At 35.1% G+C, this 22500-nt stretch overlaps 2 protein-coding genes across 2 annotated transcripts in view; one reads left to right on the top strand and one right to left on the bottom strand.

Moving 5' to 3' along the window:
* LOC125041137 (CDK2-associated and cullin domain-containing protein 1-like) overlaps positions 1–7658 on the top strand; it is a 12886-nt gene extending 5228 nt beyond the window's left edge. The window contains exons 3-6 of the mRNA XM_047635923.1: positions 5927–6022; positions 6184–6286; positions 6548–6663; positions 6968–7658. Of these exons, the coding sequence (XP_047491879.1) occupies positions 5927–6022; positions 6184–6286; positions 6548–6663; positions 6968–7132 (480 nt within the window). The 3' untranslated portion in view covers positions 7133–7658. The remainder of the gene's footprint in view (positions 1–5926; positions 6023–6183; positions 6287–6547; positions 6664–6967) is intronic.
* Positions 7659–13367: 5709 nt separating this feature from the next.
* LOC125041136 (FYVE zinc finger domain protein UPA1-like) overlaps positions 13368–22500 on the bottom strand; it is a 15238-nt gene continuing 6105 nt past the window's right edge. The window contains exons 9-12 of the mRNA XM_047635922.1: positions 22270–22393; positions 20826–21048; positions 18606–18785; positions 13368–18099 (exon numbers count right to left, since the gene is read on the bottom strand). Of these exons, the coding sequence (XP_047491878.1) occupies positions 17949–18099; positions 18606–18785; positions 20826–21048; positions 22270–22393 (678 nt within the window). The 3' untranslated portion in view covers positions 13368–17948. The remainder of the gene's footprint in view (positions 18100–18605; positions 18786–20825; positions 21049–22269; positions 22394–22500) is intronic.

Raw genomic sequence — 22500 nt, 5'->3', positions numbered from 1 at the left:
CTTCTCTCTCTCTCTCTCTCTCTTCTACTTCTCTCTCTCTCTCTCTCTCTCTCTTTTTACTTCTCTCTCTACTCTATCTTCTCTCTCTTCTCTCCTCTCTCTTCTCTCTCTCTCTCTCTCTTCTCTATCTTTCTCTCTTCTCTCTTCTTTCTCTACTTCTTCTCTCTCCTCTCTTCTTTCTACTTTACTCTTCTTATCTCTCTCTCTTCTCTTCCTCTCTCTCTCTTTCTCTCTTCTCTCTCTCTCTTCTCTTTTCTACTCTCTCTTCTTTCTCTTCTCTCTCTTCTACTCTCTCTCTACTCTTTTTCTCTCTCGACTTCTTTCCTTCTCTCTACTCTTCTTACTCTCTTCTCTTCTCTTCCTCCTTTACTTATCTCTTCTCTCTACTTTCTCTCTCTCTACTTCTCTCTTCTCTACTCTCTTCTCTCTCTTTCTCTCTTCTCTCTTCTCTCTCTCTTCTTCTTACTCTCTACTTACTCTCTCTCTCTTTCTCTCTTCTCTTACTTCTCTCTCTTCTTCTCTCTTCTTCTCTCCTCTCTCTCTTCTTTCTTCTTCTTCTCTCTAACTCTTCTCTCTCTCTCTCTCTTCTTACTATCTCTCTCTTCTCTTCTCTCCTCTCTTCTCTCTCTTTCTTCTCTTCTCTCTACTCTCTCTCTCTTCTCTCTCTCTTTCTCTCTCACTCTCTTCTCTCTCTCTCTTCTCTCTTCTTACTCTCTCTCTCTTCTCCTACTCTCTCTCTCTCTCTCTCTTCTCTTACTCTCCTCTCTCTCTCTTCACTCTTCTACTCTCCTCTTCTCTCTCTTCTTCTTCTCTCACTCTTCTTCTCTCTTCTCTCCACTCTCTACTCTCTCTTCTCTCTACTCACTCTCTACTTCTTACCTCCTCTTCCTTTCTTTCTCTTCCTTCTACTTTATCTCTTCTTCTCTCTCTCTACTCTTACTTCTATCTCTCTACCTCTCTTCTTCTCTCTCTTCTCTCTCTCCTCTTCTCACTCTTCCTTCTACTCTTTCTCTCTCTCTTCTTCTCTCTTCTCCTCTCTCTTCTTCTTCTTTCTCTCTCTTCTCTCTCTCTCTCTCTCTCTTCTACCTCTCATACTCTCCTTCTCTACTCTCTTCTCTCTTCTCTCTTCTCTACTCACTCTCTTCTCTCTACTCTCTCTCTTACTTCTCTACTCTCTCTCTCTTCTCTCTTACTACTCTTCTCTACTCTCTCTTTCTTTCTCTCTCTCCTCTCTTACTTTCTCTCTACTCTTCTTCTCTCTCTCTTCTTCTCTCTTCTCTCTCTCTCTTCTTCTCTACGTCTTCTTACTCTCTTCTATCTTACTCTCTCTCTCTTCTTCTCTCTCTACTTCTCTCTCTTCTCTCTCTCTCTCTTCACTCTCATCTCTTACTCTCTCCTCTTCTCTCTACTCTCTCTTCTCTCTCTCTTCTCTCTCTCTCTTACTCTCTCTTCTCTCTCTCCCCTTTCTACTCTCTCTATCTCTCTCTACTCTCTCTCTCTCTCTCCACTCTCTACTTCTCTACCCTCTTCTCTACCTTCTCTCTCTTTCTCTTTCTTCTCTCTCTTCTTCTCTCTCTCTCTCTTCTCTCTCTTCTCTTATCTCTCTCTTCTCTTCTCTCTCTTCTCTCTCTCTTTCTTCTCTCCTCCTCTCACTCTCTTCTCTCTTATTTTCCCTTTCTCTCTCCTCTCTCCTCTTCTTACTTCTTCCTTCTCTCTCTCTCTCACTCCTCTTCTTTTTTTACTTCCTTTCTCTCTCTCCTCTCCTCTCTTACTTCCTGTCCTCTCTCTCTCTCTCTTCTTCCGTCTCTCCGCTCTCTCTCTTACTCCCTTCCTCTCCCCTCTCTCTCTTACTCCCATTCTCTCTCTCTTTTCCTCTTCTTTTTACCTTCTCTCCTCTCTCTCTCTCTCTTTACTTAACTTCCTTCCCCTCTCTCTCTCTGGTCTTTACTTTTTCCTTCCCTAAAATTTCCTTCCTCTCATCCTCTCTCCCCCTTATTTTCCTTCTCTCTCTCGTCTCTCTCTTCTCTTCCTTCTCTCCCCTCTCTCTCCCCTTCAACTCTCCTTCTTTTCCTCTCTCTCTCTCTTCCCCTTTTCCTCTTCCCTACCCTTACCTTCCTTCTCTCTCTCATTCTCGTCCCCTCTTCCCCTTTCCCCCCTCATCCTCTCTCCTCTTTTTCCTTCCTTCTCCTCGTTCCTCACTCCTCATTTCTTTTCTTTCCCCCTTCTCCTCTCCCCCTCCCTCTTACTTCCTTCTCTCTCCTTCATCTCGCTTTTATTTCCCTTTCTTCCCCGTCTCTCCCCTCACTTCTATACTCTCCCTTCTCTCTCTCTCTCCCTTTTTCCTTTCCTTCTCTCTCCTCTGTCTCTCTTTTCTTCCTTTCCTCCTCTCTCTCCCTTACCTACCCCCTTTCTCTTTTCTCTCTCTCTTACTTCCCGTTCTCTCTTTTTCCTCTCTTCTCTTCTTCCTTTTTTTCTCATCTTCTCTCTTCTCTTTCTATTTCCCTTCTCTCTCTCCCTCATCTCCTCTTACTTCCTTTCCTCTTTCTCCCTTCGTCCCCTCTTTTTCCCCTTTCTCTCTTCTCCTCTCCTCCTCTTCAGCTGCTCTCCTTCTCTCAATTTCTCTCTCTCCCCTCATACTTCCTTTCTTCCTCCCCTCTTTTTCTTCTCCCTTCTTCCCTTCTCTCTCCCCTCTCTCCCCTTACCTCTTCCTTCTCCATCCAATCCTCTCTCTCACTTTACTTCCTTTTTCTCTCCTCTCCTCCATCCTCTCTCTCCCTCTCGCTCCCTCTTCTCTCTCGCCGCGGCTCCTCTCCACCCTTCGTTCTCCTCTCTCTCTCTTCTTTCCTTCCTGTCTCTTTCCCACTCTCCTCTTTTCCTCTATCTCTCTTCTCTCCTCATCTCTCTCTACTTCTCTCCCCGGTCCTCTTCATCTCTTCCTCTGCTCTTCAGCTCTCTCTCTCACTCGCTTCTCTCTCGTCTCTCTCTCTCCGGGGTACTCTCCTCTCTCGTCCTTCTCTTCTAAATCTTTCTTCCTTCCTTCTCTTCTCTCATCTCAAATCATCTCTCTCCCCTCTATGGGTGCTCTCTCTCTTCTCTCTCTCTCTCTCTCGTCTCTCCTCTCTCTCTCAGATCTCTCCTCTCTCCCCTCTCTCTCCTTCTTTCGTCCTTCTCGATCTACTCTCTCTCTCTGCTCAGCATCTCTCACTAATCGGCATCTCTCTCCCGTCCCATTCCATCTCGGTCCCTTGCTCTCTCTCTCTCTCTCCTCCCCCCCGGCTCGTCCATTCTCCGCCTCTCTCTACATGACTCTCGTCAATCTCTCTCCTCCTCGTCTCTCTCTCTCTCTCTATCTATCTCTCTCATCTTTCTTCCTTCTCACTCTCTCTCATTAAATTCTTTCCTTCACTCCTCATTCTTTTTACTTTCCTTCTCTCATATTTTCTTCCTTCTCTCTCTTCATCCTTCTCTCTCTCTCTCTCTCTCTCAATTCGTCAATCGTCGTCCTCCCGACGCTGTCCCACTAGGTTCCAGACATCCGTGCCGCTCAATAGAACGACCGTCTCTCTCGCTCTGTTCAACTCAATCTCTCTCACAGATCCCCCCGAGAACATCCCTGTCCAGCGAGCAAGGACTCAGATGAGAAGTCTCTCGCATCTCACTCTCGTCAATCATCTCTCTCTCCGATTCCTTTTCTCTCCTCTCTCTTTCTTCTTTCTTCTCTCCTCTCTTTCTCTTCTTTTCTTCTCTTCTTTCTCCTTCTCTCTCTCTTCTCTCTCTTCTCTTCTCTCTCTCTCTTTCTCTTCTCTCTCTCTCTCTCTCTTCTCTTCCTCTTCCCTTCTCTCTCTTCTCTTCTCTTCTCTTTCTCTCCTTCTCTCTTCTCTTTCTCTCCTTCTCTCTTCTCTTTCTCTCCTTCTCTCTTCTCTCTCTTTCTCTTTCTCTTTCCCCCTTCTCTCTTATCTCTCTCTTTCTCTTTCTCTTTCCCCCTTCTCTCTTATCTCTCTATTTCTCTTTCTCTCTTATCTCTCTATTTCTCTTTCTCTCTTCTCTCTTATCTCTCTATTTCTCTTTTTCTTTCCCCCTTCTCTCTTATCTCTCTCTTTCTCCCTTCTCTCTCAACTCTCTTTTTCTCTTTCTCCCTTCTCTTTTATCTCTCTTTTTTTCTTACTCCCTTCTCTCTTATCTCTCTCTTTCTCCCATATCTTTCTCTCTCTCCGTTCTCTCTTATCTCTCTTTATTCTTTCTCCCTTCTCTCCTATCTCTTTTTTTCACTTTCTCCCTTCTCTCTCATCTCTCTCTTTCTTCCTTCTCTCTCATCTCTCTCATATCTCTCTTTCTTCTCGTTTTCCCTTCTCTCTCATATCTCTCTTTCTCCCTTCTCTCTTATCCCTCTCTGTCTCTCTTCTCTCTCTTTTTCTCTTGCTCCCTTCTCTCTCATCTCTCTCTATCTCCTTTCTCTCTTATCTCTCTTTTTCTCTTACTCCCTTCTCTCTCATCTCTCTCTTTCTCCCTTCTCTCTTATCACTCTCTCTCTTTCTCCCTTTTCACTTCTCTCTCTCTTTCTCGTTCTCCCTTCTCTCTTATCTTATCTCTTATCTCTCTATTTCTTTCTCATTCTCTCTCTCTCACTCATTCTCTCTCTCTCACCCGTTCTCTCTCTCTCACTCATTCTCTTTCTCTCTCTCTCACTCATTCTCTCTCTCTCTCACTCATTCTCTCTCTCTCTCTCTCACTCTCTCTCTCTCTCTCTCACTCATTCTCTCTCTCTCTCTCTCACTCATTCTCTCTCTCTCTCTCTCTCACTCATTCTCTCTCTCTCTCTCTCACTCATTCTCTCTCTCTCTCTCACTCATTCTCTCTCTCTCTCTCTCTCTCACTCATTCTCTCTCTCTCTCTCTCACTCATTCTCTCTCTCTCACTCATTCTCTCTCTCTCTCTCTCACTCATTCTCTCTCTGTCACTCATTCTCTCTCTCTCACTCATTCTCTCTCTCTCTCTCACTCATTCTCTCTCTCTCTCTCTCATTCATTCTCTCTGTCTCTCTCACTCATTCTCTCTCTCTCTCACTCATTCTCTCTCTCTCTCTCACTCATTCTCTCTCTCTCTCTCTCTCTCTCACTCATTCTCTCTCTCTCTCATTCATTCTCTCTCTCTCTCTCACTCATTCTCTCTCTCTCTCACTCATTCTCTCTCTCTCTTACTCATTCTCTCTCTCTCTCACTCATTCTCTCTCTCTCTCTCACTCACTCATTCTCTCTCTCTCACTCATTCTCTCTCTCTCTCTCTCACTCATTCTCTCTCTCTCTCTCTTACTCATTCTCTCTCTCTCTCACTCATTCTCTCTCTCTCTCTCACTCATTCTTGCTCTCTCTCTCTCTCTCTCTCACTCATTCTCTTTCTCTCTCCCTCTCATTCTCGTTCTCACTCATTCTCTCTCACTCATTTTCGCTCTCTCTCTCTCACTCATTATCTCTCTCTCTCACTCATTATCTCTCTCTCTCTCTCACTCATTCTCTCTCTCTCTCACTCTCACTCATTCTCTCTCTCTCTCACTCTCACTCATTCTCTCTCTCTCACTCACTCATTCTCTCTCTCTCACTCATCCTCTCTCTCTCTCACTCTCACTCATTCTCTCTCTCTCACTCTCACTCATTCTCTCTCTCTCTCACTCTCACTCATTCTCTCTCTCTCTCACTCTCACTCATTCTCTCTCTCTCTCACTCTCACTCATTCTCTCTCTCTCTCACTCTCACTCATTTTCTCTCTTTCTCTCTCTCTCTCACTTTCAGATCCATGTCCTTGTGTGTCACTCTTTCCCTCAATTTTTTATTATTAATATTATTATTATAATGTCAACAGGGTTTTAGATATTGGAAAAAAAAGTCCTTTTGTTTATCACATATATGTAAGGATTAACATTTTTTTTCAGGATGTGGGTGATCTTCACCTTATTGACAGTTATTATTCTCTCATTCATCGTGTCATGTATAGTTTAGATGGTATCATTCCAATATTTACATATCTGGTAAGTGCAGTTATCTCTTATTTCATATCATAAAGGCATGTAATGGGGAAAAAATAAAGAAATATGGTGTCTAATATAGAGTGGCTTTACAGTACATTGTAAGGTTTCATAATTATGCATGATTTTCTATTATTATTTTTTTTTTTTTTCCTTTCTTACAGAATAGAGTGTATGTAGAAACAAAATTATCATCAACACTACGGACAGAACTTCAAAAGATATTTTGTACAGCTGTTATTGACCCCGTTATAGCTAGGTTATTGGGTAAGTGCCAATACACGTCTACTACATTCTTTGAAAAGTTATTCTCTTTTAATGTCAGGGAATGTTATTGCTTGAGTAGTCAGAAATTTTGTATATTCTCAACAGAGTATGGAGACCCAGAAGCATTTTTTTGAAATATGGCAATTGGGCTCTAAATGAAAACTAGTTGTGAGTTTACTAATGTTAACTTTAAGCTTTGATATTTTTTTTTATGCATTTTATTGTTCTATATTCATTTACATGCTCCTACTTTTGTTTCAGCATTGATAAAACATATAACGGAAGCTAAACCATTCTACGTGGCTCCTCATGTTTTAGCATCTCTTGTCAAAAATCTTTACAAGTTAAGACCAGCGTATGCACAGACGTATCCACAGGTTAGTAGTCCTGGAGAACCAGTTTTTTAGTGAAATATGATATGCAGATTTTTATTTATTTGTAGTGTTTTTGTGTGTGTGTGTTTTTTCCCGTTACATTACTATATTTCAGCTTGTCAGAACAGGTTTCTTGTCTGTCACATTTGTGAATATGTAACCATAATCTTTCTTGGCTCATGGCATAGCTTTTAAATGGGGGGGGAAAAAAAGAAGAGACAAATAATCCAAAATCTGTTTTTCCCCACTTGTCTCCCCTCTGACCATCTACTATTTTTTTATCATTAATATTACATTTTTTCTTCAGGTATTTTCAGTTTATATCCCAGGTGTTCTGCCTGCAATGGGTGAGCACGAACTCTCAGACTACATCGCGGAGACGCAGAAACTCCAGGCCACTTTAAGACAGTCTTGGATCAATACGAGTTCTCAGGGAAGGAAGAGATGTCTGGACGAGGAGATGCTCACATAGCATGCTTTCTCCTCTTCTAGCTATCTCTATCTCCCTCTCAATTATTCCTAATATCGCAAGTGCAATTCTAATGTATATTCTTAGATTTATACTCCATATTGATGTTTAAGAAAAGAAACATTTATATAATGGTACATATATATATATGTATATAAATGCAGAGTGTTTAAATATTTCCCACATGATGCTAATTTAATGGTTTTGTCATGGTATTAGCATTTCCTGAAATGTCTAGTGTGCTAATTGTTATAATTGAAGTGTAGAGAAATGAATTTGCAATTTTTTCTTTTCTTTATGTATAATGTGCCATATAGGTTTTATTAAATTTTATTAAAAGAAATTATTTTCAATGTTATTAATAGTAGTAGTATTTTCTAAGAGAAAAAATATATAGATTTCCAGCTAAGCAGTCTTCACTTTTGTAAACTTTTAAAAAACTTCTGTTTTTCCAAAGAAATGGTATAAAGTTATCTCAAAGAGAACATTCAGATGTATACCACAATTATCAAATAAAGAATATACTTATTATAAAATTTACTCTCAACATATGAATATAATCAGACTATTTATAGAAATAGATTATTATATATACCAATAAAAGAAAACCGCTCTGAAAGTTTGATGTAAAGAAAAAGACCTTACTGGTAGTCATTTACTGAACAAATGCTACAGGTATGACTGGCCATAATATTTTTAAAGCAAATAATATACAGTATTTATCAAGGTATTACAAGAACAGTAGTCAAATGCACATAAATCTACCAAAGACATTTTGTAAATTATGAAAGCCTGTTTCATTAATAAATACACAGTACTCTAGATCATACATCATACATAGAATGGGAAGCAATATATATATATTTTTTAAACTATGAATAAGAATTTAACAAATTCACCAGCAACAGCTAATAATACATACAAGAGAAGGTGAAAACAAAATTAACATATCAATGCTACAGGTCTAAGAAAATTACAAGAAATGCACCATCATACATACAAAGTGAATGCAATACTGTGGTAACATAGAATGTGGGATTACACAGTCACTACATAGTTGCGAAGTGACTTACTATACTTTATATCACTTTAAAGAAAGCTGGTGTTTCGGTAGTGATCTTGTCACAAGGAAAGCCCTGCTTGAAACTCCTTCCATATTTAATGAAAGACAAGTGTTTACATTACTTATTTCTTCTACATACAGATAATTTTACATATAAACAAAACATATACACAAAGACCTATTCAAATATGAGTGCAGTGATTTAAAAGAAATATAGAGTATGTTGCACTTCACATAAATGTGCATGAAATTCAAGACACATTACTTAAAGAAAGAAAGAAAGAAAGAAAGAAAAAAAAAAAAAAGAGTTTTTCAATTCTATACACCAACATCTTGCTATTATATTTTTAAGGGAACAGTTTAAAGCCATTAGAATACATAAACATAAGAAAAGTATGCACTAACTGAGGACAAGTTAAAATGATTAATGTATGTAGGTTATCACACAAATTATTACTAAAATTCAAACAATTATGAAGCAACTACAGTACACATGAAAGAAATAAAACAGTTCAAGATCTATTATCACTAATGTTATATACCTTATATGATACATTGAGAACTGACTAGGCAAACCTTATTTTTCTATGCAAGGAAACCACACAAGGGTAAATTTATTATTATTTTTTTTTTGTATGTTTGTCTGCTTATAGTTCTTTTTTTTTCATTATATTTCATGCTGCTATTTATATAAGTATAGAGACAATTCATCTGAAAAAGTCGTATCTTTCATCGGAAAAAATTAGATATTTCTGTGCCACTTTTGTGGTTAAATACACACCAAACTATTCACACATTAATTTCGAGTACAATATTCATTCTCTTTTTTTTTCTAGAAACTTTGATTGTTTTATCACAGGAGAATCTGCTCTTTTTCTGATAAAGTGATAAAAATGCAACCATGTACCCATACATAGTGCTTGGTAATTCTAGTTTTATATACACATGAGCAATCATAACGTGTACAAAGAGGTGTGTTCTGCCTACAAAAATAGAAATTATCTTTTAGGATGTACAAGAGACTTATCTGGTCCCTGGTTTATATCTAGGCACCCTTTAGCATATAATTTTTTATTCATTTTTTTTGTTAGAAACTTGGTGGCTATGTATGTTATATATCAGGGTGACTTTGATAAGTTTTCCAAAATATAAGGTAGACATTTTACAAGGGTTTAAATAGTGAACAGATTACACATCTTCCTTCTTCATTAAAAAGTAACATTTGAGTAAGTCTGCTTTATCAATGTTTTGTATGAATTTTTTATTTATATATATTTATATATATATATATATATATATATATATATATGTATGTATATATATATGTATGTATATATATATGTATATATATATGTCTATATGTATATATGTCTATATGTATATATGTATATATGTATATATGTATATATGTATATATGTATATATGTATATATGTATATATGTATCTATATGTCTATATGTCTATATGTATATATGTATATATGTATGTATGTATGTATGTATGTATGTATGTATGTATGTATGTATGTATGTATATATATGTATATATATATGTATATATATGTATATATATGTATATATATATATATAATGTATACATTTTATATAATGTATACATTTTATATAATTATATATATCATGTATATATATATTACATATATTATATATATATTATATATTATATATATATATATTATATATATATATATATATATATATATATATATATATATATATATATATATATATATATATATATATATTTATACACACACACATATATACACATATATGTATATAAATACATATACATACACACACACACACACACATTATATATATATTATATTTTATATATATATATATATATATATAGATATATATAGATAATGTGTGTGTGTATGTGTGTGTATGTGTGTGTGTGTGTGTGTGTGTGTGTGTGTGTGTGTGTGTGTGTGTGTGTGTGTGTGTGTGTGTGTGTGTGTGTGTGTGTGTGTGTGTGTGTGTGTGTGTTTGTTTGTTTGTTTGTTTGTTTGTTTGTTTGTTTGTTTGTTTGATTGTTTGTGTGTGTGTGTAATAATAATAATAATAACAGCAACAAGTAGCTGGTGTCATTTAAAAAATGAGTGAAGCTCCACTCTACATCACAAGTATTATTCATTATATCAATTACAGATTCTGAAATCCTGTTTTTAGGCACATGATGGGGTGATGTACTACAAACTTTATATCTATACATATACATCAAGATAAAAAGTATAGTATTTCCAATTAAAAACAATTTACCTAACATCATTTCAGTATCCAGGAAAGAACAGGATTCTCACTAAACATCGCAAAGTTATGTGGATTCTTTCATGAAAGACATTAACCCCTATAGGACTGAGAAGGTCAGAGCCATTTGTGCCCACAGGACAGAAAAACAGCCATTGAACTGAAAGGTAAAACAACTTTTAACATTTCTTGTCCTGTGTCCCAAACATACCTGAGTATAACGATTGCCGTATAATATCCTTTAGGGGTTAAAAAGAGGTCTCTAAATCAAACTAGTGTGCACATACAATCGCTATCTACCTAATCAACAGCTGTTTAATATTTCTGCTCTATTCCTCCCACCCCCAAACTACTAATAACAGAAATCCACTAAAGTTTGTAACATATTTTTGTTGTTGGCTGCAGTTTCTCTGTCACGCCTCTTGAACATTTTATTTTATGATTTAATCAGTTGCTGTACTTGCTAAATTATCAACTGAGTACAGCCTTACACATTGTCCTCTTAAATGAATTGGATACACTTCTTTCTTATCTATACCATGGTATTTACATTCTTTCAGTTTATTGTGTGAAATTTTACAAAGTTTAACAATATTTTCCTGATAACAGTATACCAAATCACTTAAACAAGGAAATAGAGACTGTACTGAATTGTGCGCAACATATATTTCGCTATATGCAGTCACCTATTTTGAAGAAAAGCTCTACATATTTCTGGCTTCAATTGTCCTCACAAATTCTAAAGATATTCCTCCCTCCTTAAAAGATACTAAAATATATTCTTTGGTCTCCTGATAGCAAGAATTTCATAATCATAAACTAAAAATAGTTTTGTCTTCATAATGAAATTTATTTTCTGGAAAATGTATATAACTTACTACAACACAAAACACTTTTCATTACTATTTTTTTTTACCTATAGTTGAAACAATATTCACTGAGCATTGAACTAATGTCTGAGTAAGAACAACTCATTGCATATTCTTTTATGTGCATAGAGAAAAATTGATTCTCTGAAGTTCAGCTTGTGTATAATAACTTTCCTATGTTATCTTATTTGCTTGTGTTCTATTCCTTTTCAATCCAAAAGTTAATTTGTATAAAATTCTAAAAGACTTGCAAAACAATGTTACTCCTCTGGTACAAGATCACTTTGCGTGTCAAGTATTTCGGCTGAAGAAATCAACTGCCATTATAATTGGGATGAGATGACTTTATGCTAATGACTTCTGAGTCTTTTACTGATTTACCATTTCCTTTTTTCAAGTTATTAATGTAAAATGAAAAGAATGAGAAAAAATGCAAATCACTTGATAAAATATTACTGACATTATTTGATAACTTCTACCAAGCCAACATTAGGGATCAACTAGCACTGATATATAAGCATGAGATTATTCAGCTTGAAGTATACTTGTCAAGCAGTCTCAAGGCCTGCCAACAACTACCTGTTTTCCTGGAGGTCACAAAAATAATATGAGGCTAATTCTTTAACATTCTTCCCTACTGCTTGCCTCTATGCTACCAGACTTCTTTTTAGCGTAACATTTTTTCCATGCCCCTTATATTTCAGAGAACAGGTTTGCATGTTGGCACTGTCTGATAAAGAGGAATATCCTATTCCAAACAGCTTTCATGCATGCGACTTTGGACACAACATTTATCACAAAATGAATAGCATTTCCTGTTATTTCCCTCTCCCATCTGAGTGCAAGTAGGTAAAACAGTGCATTTTCACTATGAAATAAAAGAGGGTTTGGAAGCCCTGTATATCAGTTTACTTACCTTCATATATGTTTCTTAATTTGAAGTTATGTCACCCCTGTGTTAAGTATTTTGTATCCACCAGGCTTAGTTTCCCTGATTTAAGATGCCAGTTGAATACACATCTAAATGCTTTTAATTCAAAGGACATTCAGGCAGAGCAGTTACAAATGTATCCTTGATTTCCCTTAAAGCACCACAACCAAGACAAATTAACATTCTTGTTGCCTTTTATACTAATATATTTTCTGATAAAATACCTGTCATTCTGTCAATCAATTCACTTTTTGAAAGTGTGAACTACAGGAGTCTGGAATGCTCTCAAATCTGTCTTTTTTATTCTGTGGGACAGTCAATCACTACTGCCTTGCCAGAAAATGATGGTTTAAAAAACAAATAAAACTGAACAAACTCATTGAATGTGAACACCTCAAATTCCTTACACAACAAAGATCAAAAGAAAATTAATATTTGAAATCATCTGCCATCTTAACAAGAACAGAGTCCATGAATGACAATAAAATAGTGAAACAAAGTCCATGAAAAATTATCCTTTCACCTACTCTTTGAATGAGCACTTCTACATTTTTACATATTTATTCAGCAAAGAATTTTCAGGAGTATCCCAAGGGTTGAAGTACGTTTAAGCTTTAAAATCTTGTGCAGTTATATTCATACATGTTCACTGGCACATCAGTACAAAGTGTGCCTGTTTTGTACATGGTTTGATTTCAGTGCATGCTATTCATTGTAAGTGCAAGTTCAAGTGAATGATTTACTTGTGTATAAGCAATTAATAAACAACTTGGATATTTTACCTGTTTACCTTAAAGACATCTTTGGAAGACAAAAAAGATCTTTGAACTTTTTTTGAAAATGTATCTTTAAAGATTCATATCATCCCCCGCTACAATTGCTCACATTAGATATCCATAAAAGTCATAGTATGAAGGAATCATTAGTAAAATATAGAGCACTGTATGCTAAACTAGACAGTATACCAAGTTTTGTAACTGCTGGTTTAATACTTACATTTTACAAATGCATGTATTATTTGGTCTTAGCATCTTTAGTCTCCTTTCTACCTACACTAAATTAGCCCAAATTGTATTACTGGACAGACATACTACCATATACTTAGTATTTCCTATTCTTTAATCAGTTGAAAGGCTTATCCCTAATGCTCAAACTTCATGAATAACAAGTCGGGAACCATCTGACTCTAAGATGGACATAAATGCAAAATTTAACAATTCTGAGAAGATTTCTCCCATAAGATCAAGAGGCTTATGGGATATTACCAAATGAAAGGACTGTAAAACTGAATTTTTAAATAGAGAACAAAATCAATAAAAATTCTTCTCCTTACAGTTTGTAAATTTTTCATATTGTGTGTGAATTATCCCATTCGTGATGAGATTTCCCTGCACACACTTATTTCTAAGAAAATATGACTTTAAGACAACTTTAAACCTACTTTTGAGAGGCTACATATCAGTTAGGCCCAAAGCATCAAACGAATATTTAGTGCACACAATTTTGAGCAATTTTGAGAACACACGGCACAGGTGCTGGCTGTGGTGTTTCAGAATTCTTTGGAATTTCCCTATATATCTTTATCATATCTTAAATTCACCTAAACCTTTTTTTAATAACAATAATAATAATAATTCTCAAACTGAAAGACATGCATATTTGGCATCAGTTGGCAACTCATGTAAAAGGCCCAAGGACTGCTCTATGATATACTGATTGGGTATAATTCTCATCACTGTGGCATGTTAATCCCAAGCCGCCAGGGATGGCACGTAGGTAAATGCCATGCTCACTGTAAGTTAAATTAATTGTCTTTACACATACTTTGCTCCAGAATTACAAAGTCACCCATGAGCCAATTACTAGTATTACCTGTCTCACCTGTTTACCCTTTTCCTTGAATTTCAAAAGTATTTTCTGGTATCTCAAATTGCTGTTAGTAATGTCAATAACACTACAATAATTTAAAAGTCTGTAGTAAAAATAACAGCACTGATATTGATAGAATTAGTTTAAAAAGAAAAAAGAAAAAAGAAAAGAAAAGAAAAGAAAAAAAAAAACTCATGGAAATGTGAAATCAAATGAGGTCACAAGTTTGCAACACTACAGTGAACATAACATTTTCCTGGGGCCTTTGGGTTAATAATTATCATATTAGCAAAACTCTGTATGATACCCTTTAGCAGCTTTGTGTCCCTTCTCCATCCATCTACTTTCCTTTACTCAGCAATAAGTTCTTTTGCCATGTCTGTCTCTTGCTGCCTTTTCCTGTCTTTGTCTCCTTTCTCTGCCTATTTCCCCAAATTATCTGTCTATCTGAATCTCATTTGCATTGTTCACTATCTCAGTTCCCTAGCTTTACAGTACCAAGAATCTTATACTGAATATTCCTGAAAAGTCAAAACTATTTTTTTTAATGTGAAATAAATGCTCTTCCTACAGCTAATTAAAATAATATATTTATCCTCTGTTCTTGTGCTGTGATGGATAGCTAACAAGAAATTCATGAACTTGTCAGACAAACAATATAAACTAAAATTAATCATGGCATCACAGTTCACTTACCTGTAAACAAAAATTTATCAATCACAAACTGAAAAGACATTAAAATAATGTTTTTTGGATAATATATAATTACAGTAATCAAAATCTCCTTTCCCTAAAATGAAATCATCATTCTTACCTGCCTCTGCTAAAGTTATCTTCCTATTCTTACATTCTACAAACACAGCTTTAAATCTTGTACTTGGTGTGACATCACATGGGAGTCAAATTTACAGAGACTACTGAAAGTAATTTCTTTCATTACTATAAACAGTATCTTCTACAATGTCTTTTCATCTGGCCAAAGTCAATGAGCATGCACAAAAATAACTGAAAATCACTTCATTTCTGTGTTTTAACTATGTGTCTGTCTGTGAAGCGATAGTATTCAATGTGGTTTATACAATGAATTTGCATGTTTTTACATAACCAAACAAGATGTCACATCTACACCTCTTTTTAGCATACAGGTGTAATGTTTTACTTCTTATATTATTTTATGACATCAGTATAAAAGGAGCACTGACTTTTAACTGTAGCCTCTTATCGACTGAACAATTTTGGTTTAAAAATTAGTATCTCAACTAGTTAATGTAACTATTCAAAGTACAGCAAGCACACAGCCATAAGTGAAAACAAAATAATTCCTTCTTTCAAAACTACCATATATATTTGGCATCGTAACATATTTACATGTTTCTACTTTCCCATCTGTTAAAGCCATCCTGTGTGGCATATGCTATTTTTCACAAGCAATAAGTTTTTCTGCATGAGCTGAATAACACTTTTTGCACCTTTGCTGTTAATACATTATAACATTTCTATGTATTTTGGAGAAACAATTATTTTATTCCTAGATCTAAAACATCTCAAATAGTACCATGCCATCAATAAAATACCTTCTTTAATATAGTATATTGGCAATGGAAATGCAGTACCACCTTCTCTACAAATTACAGTTACCATCATTTTGGAAAAGCTTTTAGAATTTATAAAATGGGTGTTGAGTGACATTTAAAATACATGCTGCATAATTTTCTTTGCTTCTCCACAAATACAATAAACATTTGGTTTACAGTTTACGTTTTTTTTTTCTTTCCTTTTTTTTTACAGATATGTACCAGATATGGTAATTTTTTTTGGGAGCATTTTCTACTGCAGTTGAAGTTTGTGTTTTTCTTATTATTATCATCTAATCATTAATTCACATAGGTTACACGGCTCTTTTCAATATTTCAAATATCTTGACATTATATACATTTCTTAGACCCCACCAACTAACAGCTAACTGTGAATCAAAAACATCAATCAATTGGACTAGGCAATAAACAGCAACAAAAGTTAAGACTTAACAGCTAACAAATAACATAAGACATTAATATGCCTTAAGTCTATATATGTGATCTTTGTTTCAAACTGTGCATTCTGGTCTTGTTCCTCCATATCTTTGTATCTTCTTTACTCACAAATGATGGTACTTCATCTTAATCAGTTAGTAGTAGTAATAGCTTTCATAATTGCAAATGATAACCAGAGTAATCATATAAAATAACAACAATAATAATAAAAAATTATAATACAATGATTTTTAATAATCATATTGATGATAATGATGATAATAACATAAATAAAAAACATCACCATAAAAAAAAAAAAAAAAATCAATAAAAATGAAAATGAAAACAAAATAATATTAATAATGCTAATGATGATAACTTTAAAAAAAATATCAACAACAGTAACAATAACACCAATATTAAAATTATACCTAAAGCAAATTATGTCATACATTTCAACGTTAGTTATTAAACGGAAGAGGGTAATATTAGTGTACAAAATATGACACCCCATTCATTGTTACTCACAAAAACTGCAGCAATAATTGTCACAATAACATATGAAGAATCCCTTGAAACTTTCCTTAGCAAAAATGGTAATGGAACTTAGCAACATGCATTTTATTGTGCATAAAGCAAAGGCAGAATGTCGTGTGTTAAAAGCTAATGCAGTGTTGAGGTTAATAATATTGAAGTCATGTTGATCAGACAAACCTTGCAGGTTGTAAATTGGTGCATTTTCCCCCTCTTGTAATATGAATAGATGTCCATTTCCATATATAAATTTTTATTTGTTGTCAGAACTAAGATGACTTTATCTGGTGCAATTTCTAATTTCTTTGGCATAGCTTGTTCTAAAAATAAGAGAAAGAACTTAAATGGTGTTAAATAGTGTATAGCCAGCTAATGCACTAAGAAAGGTAATGGTTAAAAAAGAAACATTCATTTTTTGTCTTGCTTTTTTTTTTTTTAGTTAAACTGCATCAACACAACTTTGGCAGTGTATGAGTTAGTGTGTGTATGTATATATATAAATATATATGATTATAAAAGATCTCCAGTTTCATTGTCTTTAAAATCTTTACTTATACCTAAAAACAATCACGGATCCTTAAAACGGCCTCCATAAATAACATGAGATTCAAAAACATGCACACTGTACTGTGTCTCCCGCCTACCATGCAAAATGAAGCACCTTTTGAATTCCTTAGGAACATTGCTCTTACTCAATCTGTTGTTAGGGCAATCTAGCAATGAGGTTCATTCAATGATGGAGCAGAAAAAGAGAAAGAAGAAGAGGAAGAAGAGAGTGAGGAGGACAGAGAAAAGGAATGATGAAATGAAGAAGCAAATAAAAGAATTACATATAAGAGATGAGAGAAAAAGAATAAGAAAGATGATAGAAGTAGAGAAAACAAAGAATGAGAAGAAATGGCAGAAGGAAAAAATATATATTGGAGGAGAAAGTGAAAACGAAAGATACGAAATAATACACAAAAAAGGAATATTTCTGCATTAGGTTACAGCAGAACCATTTAGTTAAATCATAATTTTTGCTATGAATAACTGACAGTCTGACTCCTTATTCCTAAAATAAACATTCCAGCAGCTGCTACTATCACTGTTGAAGAAAAGCTTTTAAAATCATAACTATAACAATAATGAAAATAAAGAAAGGAAAGTAAAATTATGAACGTAATATTACTCCATAATAAAATAACAAGAAAAAACGTAATTGAGAAAAAAATAAATAAATAAAAATAAAATAAATAAAGTGTAGATTATCTAAATTCTAAATTCATCACAGGTCAACTTCAGCCACATCCTCCAGCATCAGAAACCTTATCACTCTTGGCGGAAGGGGAGACGCCTCGAGAGCAACCTGGATCCGGTCCCCCAGCCGCTGGCGGATGTAGATTCGGCAGAGGTCAGCCAGGGTCAGAGGCTGAGACCTGGCAGGAATAGAAAGATAAACCCAAGTGTGATACAGCTACTATTCTCTGCTTACAATCATGTAATAAGAGAGGAATTGTGAATAATTTAGAATTAACAAGTTTTTCGTGGGAAGAAAAATAAGAGGATGTGGAAAGAGCTGAAGAAGATACACTTGTTACCCATAATTGGCACACACTACCATGTTTATGTAGTGCTGGAGTTTAGGCTCTTAGGCAGAAGCATTTGGGTTAATGACTAAAGAGAGGAAGAACAGCAAAATGATAAGTATGAAAAAGGAAGTGGAAGATAAGGATGAAGAAGATGGAAAAAAGAAATGAATTCCAATAATGAATAAATTAACACAATAGATATGAGAGAACTTTAGCAATAATGTTTTCAAAATCATCAATCAATTAAGCAAAATAAAGAACAAATATTACATCTTATGAACCATCAATCAGACAAATCCATCACCAAAAATATTGAATATTTCAATATAAATTCAACATGTTCACCTCCCTACCTAACAACAGCTAGTCGCGACTGGAGTGATCCAGGGGTGGTGCTTTCCGTCAGCCACTGTGCTTGCCATAGCTTGAATCCTGCCAGTATCAGCAGTGTTGCCAGTGGGGCATGACCTCTCAGAGCTGTCATGTGCAGGTAGTCTGGGGTTGCTGCTGGTGTGTGGTGGTTTACATTGCATCTTGGGGAGAAGAAAGAATAATGACAGTAAGCTTTAATCATAATTGTATTAACCCTGAAAGAGCCATTTGATATGATAATGGCAAATTACAAAAAAATGTGTACTATCTTATTTGCTACAATTGTGGAAGGCCTGTCAAAAATTGGTGGGAATTTTCCAGAAACTTTTAAAATAAATCTAGTACTATTCCTTCAGCCATACTCACAATCTCATTCCCTGTACCCTCACCCTCCTTGTAGGCCCTCCTCTGCCTGAGGCAATCACAGTCTCGTTTTCCTTGTTTAGAAATTCATAAATGCATCTAAATGTGCATTTAATTGTTTTATGTGATGAAAAAATAGAAAAAGATTCTATGTGTTTTATATATATATATATATATATATATATATATATATATATATATATATATATATATATTCAAGGTAAAAGAAAAAGGAATAAATGAGAATAAACATCTTCACAATGCAAGAGATGTATTTAACTAGTTTTTAATATATCTTAGTCAGATATATATGTACTTCTGGCAAAGATAAATTAGAAACCAGTTAAATACATTGTATTGTGGAGATATTCATTCTCATTCATAAATTTTATACATTTGTCAACATGAATACAGTTCAATATTCAAGGCAATTTTTTTTCCTTCATACTCAAAGGTTAAAATGATAGCTATCAACTTCGACCAAAATTTGCCTAAGTAAAACCCTGACAAATCATACCTGTTTTGTTTTCTGGTATTTACACTCAATAAACTAACATACATCCAATAATGAACAACAATACAATAAATCACTGATAAATCAATACTTTTAGCCATACATGTTCCAGGATCTCCAACTGTTTAAGAATGGGACACTTCAGGATGAGGTCCTGAGTCTAGCTACATTCAGTTCCCTGATGCTCAATATACTTGACAACCAACTCCCATGGGGTACAAGGTGCAAATGATGGCAAATGGCAAGCTACATTTTAAAATAAAATCTGTATCCCAAAGGGAGTGATATGCTGTCATACATACAAATTCCAGAGGAACAAAAGACATTCTGCAGCAAAGAATGCCCAATGACAATATCTATCTCTTGACCACCAAGATCACCATAGCACAGTCTGGGTTGACAAATCACTCTCAATTGGGTTCCCAGCCACATTGCTATCTGGAGGGACTAGCTGACTGACTAACAGAGTTTGAAGGGGGAAAGACCCTGAGTGAACTAGACTTTTAACCCAATGCCGCCAGATGGTTTCCTGATACAAGAGCCCTCTCTCCCGGGTTGTATTCGTAGTGGCATGGGCCCCTGCTGCCTGTGGATCATGTTGTCATCATAGCATGCATGGCATGACCATACATGCCTCTGGAAAACGAGACCGGTGCACCATGTCATGCATGCACATGCCACCTGGAATATAGTCCAGGCATGCCATGGCATGTATGTACATGCCACTTGGCTCAACAGGTTAATTGACCAAGTCAAAAGCTCTAAAGATACTAAACAAAATGAGAACCTCCCCCCTTGGCCAGAAGGCACATACATTCCATACAGTATGAGCCACCAATTCTAAAAGCAGTATTATCAAGGGGCACTGAAGTCAATACTTCATAGCTTGCCTCTCCACAGGCTTTTTATCGCCACTTTCAGCCATGTAGAATGCAGTTGAGAGTATTGTCCTGCATAAGAGGCCACCTTGTTACACTATCTTGAGCACAGGACCAGCATGCATTCTTAGACAGGTCCACCTACCAATACTGCTAGACTTTCTCCATGGAAGCTGAAGTGCCTAGAGGTAATTACAAGCTCAGAAGACGTGGGCCAGAAGAAACCTGCCTTCACAAATCTCACAGAACTTAACTGAACCAACATACATGCACTCAAAATAAGCTAACAGACATTTAACCTCAACAACCCAGCACACATTCAATTCACTTCATATTCCCTTTCAGCGTATCACCGTACATACAACCCGATTAATCTAATACCCAACCGAATCCAATCCCTCAATGTACATTCAACAAAATGATCCTCATATCACCCCAGCACTTACCCCTGTCTGATGAGGAGAGCAGCAACCTTATTCTTCTCCATGAGCAAGGCCCGGTATAGAGGCGTGTCTCCTGCTGTCACTGTCTCTATGTCAAGCTTGGCACCATGCGAGCGCAGAAGGGAAAACATCACCCAGAAATCACTAAATAGGGAATCTGGTGTTGCAATGGCTTCATGGAGTGGTGTTGTGCCCGTTAAGCCATTGGGGTAGTTGGCATTAGCACCTGTGGAAAAGGGGATTGAATATCAATCTATGTGATAAGTCTTCTCAAGCTATGTATATGTGTATGTATATATGTATGTATGTATATATACCCTATATATATATATATATATATATATATATATATATATATATATTTATATATATATATATAAAAATAAAAATATAAATATATATATATAATAAACATATATATATATATATATATATATATATATATATATATATAAATGTATATATTTAAGCATATATATATATATATATATATTATATATATATACACACAAACACACACACACACACACACACACACACACACACACACGCACATATACCTATACATATACATATACATATACATATACACACACACACACACACACACACACACACACATATGTGTGTATGTGTATGTGTATGTATATATGTATGTATATATATATATGTATATATATATGTATATATATATATTTATATATATATACATTTTTTTTTTTTTTTTTTTTTTTTTTATGGAGTGTTTAACCCAATTTCCACTTTGAGTTTACTCTATTAATTTACACATAGATGGCTACACTTGTTCTAAGTCACCAATGAACCAATTACGAGTATTCCCTGTCTTGCCCGTTTACTCCTTTTCCTTGATTTATGAAAATGTTTTATGTTATCCTATATTGCTGTTACTAATGTTTATAACATTATAGTAATTATAAGGTCTATAATAAAAATAACATGATCGATATTCATTGCATTAGTAAAAATTATGTTTTCCCGCCAATTCAAGGAAAGGTGAAATTAGGTAAGATCACAAGGTCTACTAATTGACTCCTTTGTGGCTAAGCACAAGCAGAGCCATCTATGTGCAGAGACATTCCACATCAAAATAAAAAATGCTCACAGCATTTTTCCCGGCAGCATGTGGATAATTTAGTTAACCATCTCATTTAGGGGGGGAAAAAAAATAATAACAAATAAATAAAATAAAATAAAATAAAATAAATAAACAAACAAATAAATATATACCTGGTAATCAAACTTTGGTGATGATGATGAGGAAAAGGGGAAAGAGGATTGTGAGGATATGATAAGGACATGACAGAGGAAGAAGACAAAAAGAGAGAGGGGAGAGGGTAGTTGATATCCTAATAATGATGTTAATGCCAAACTTGAAGAAAACAAAATGGATGAAACCCATGATATAGCCTGATGTCTCCTTACTTACCATGTTTCAACAAGAGCTTCATAACAGAAGGCTGACATGTCCGTGCAGCTATGATAAGTGGAGTATCACCATTGTCGTCTCTCAGGTTCACAATGCACCTTGCACCTAGGAGTAGTTCTGCGAGCTGTGAAAGTAAATTTGATTAAAATATAAGTAAATCTTTATCTTCATTTCTATTTCAACTTACCTAGAAATGGGAGTGACCAGTATTCAACTCATTTTGCCCTGTTC

This window comes from Penaeus chinensis, chromosome 30, assembly GCF_019202785.1.
Source record: "Penaeus chinensis breed Huanghai No. 1 chromosome 30, ASM1920278v2, whole genome shotgun sequence".
In the NCBI taxonomy this organism is placed as follows: Eukaryota; Metazoa; Arthropoda; class Malacostraca; order Decapoda; family Penaeidae; genus Penaeus; species Penaeus chinensis.
The sequence above is the reverse complement of the archived record's forward strand: the minus strand, read 5'-3'. Positions and strand labels throughout refer to the sequence as shown.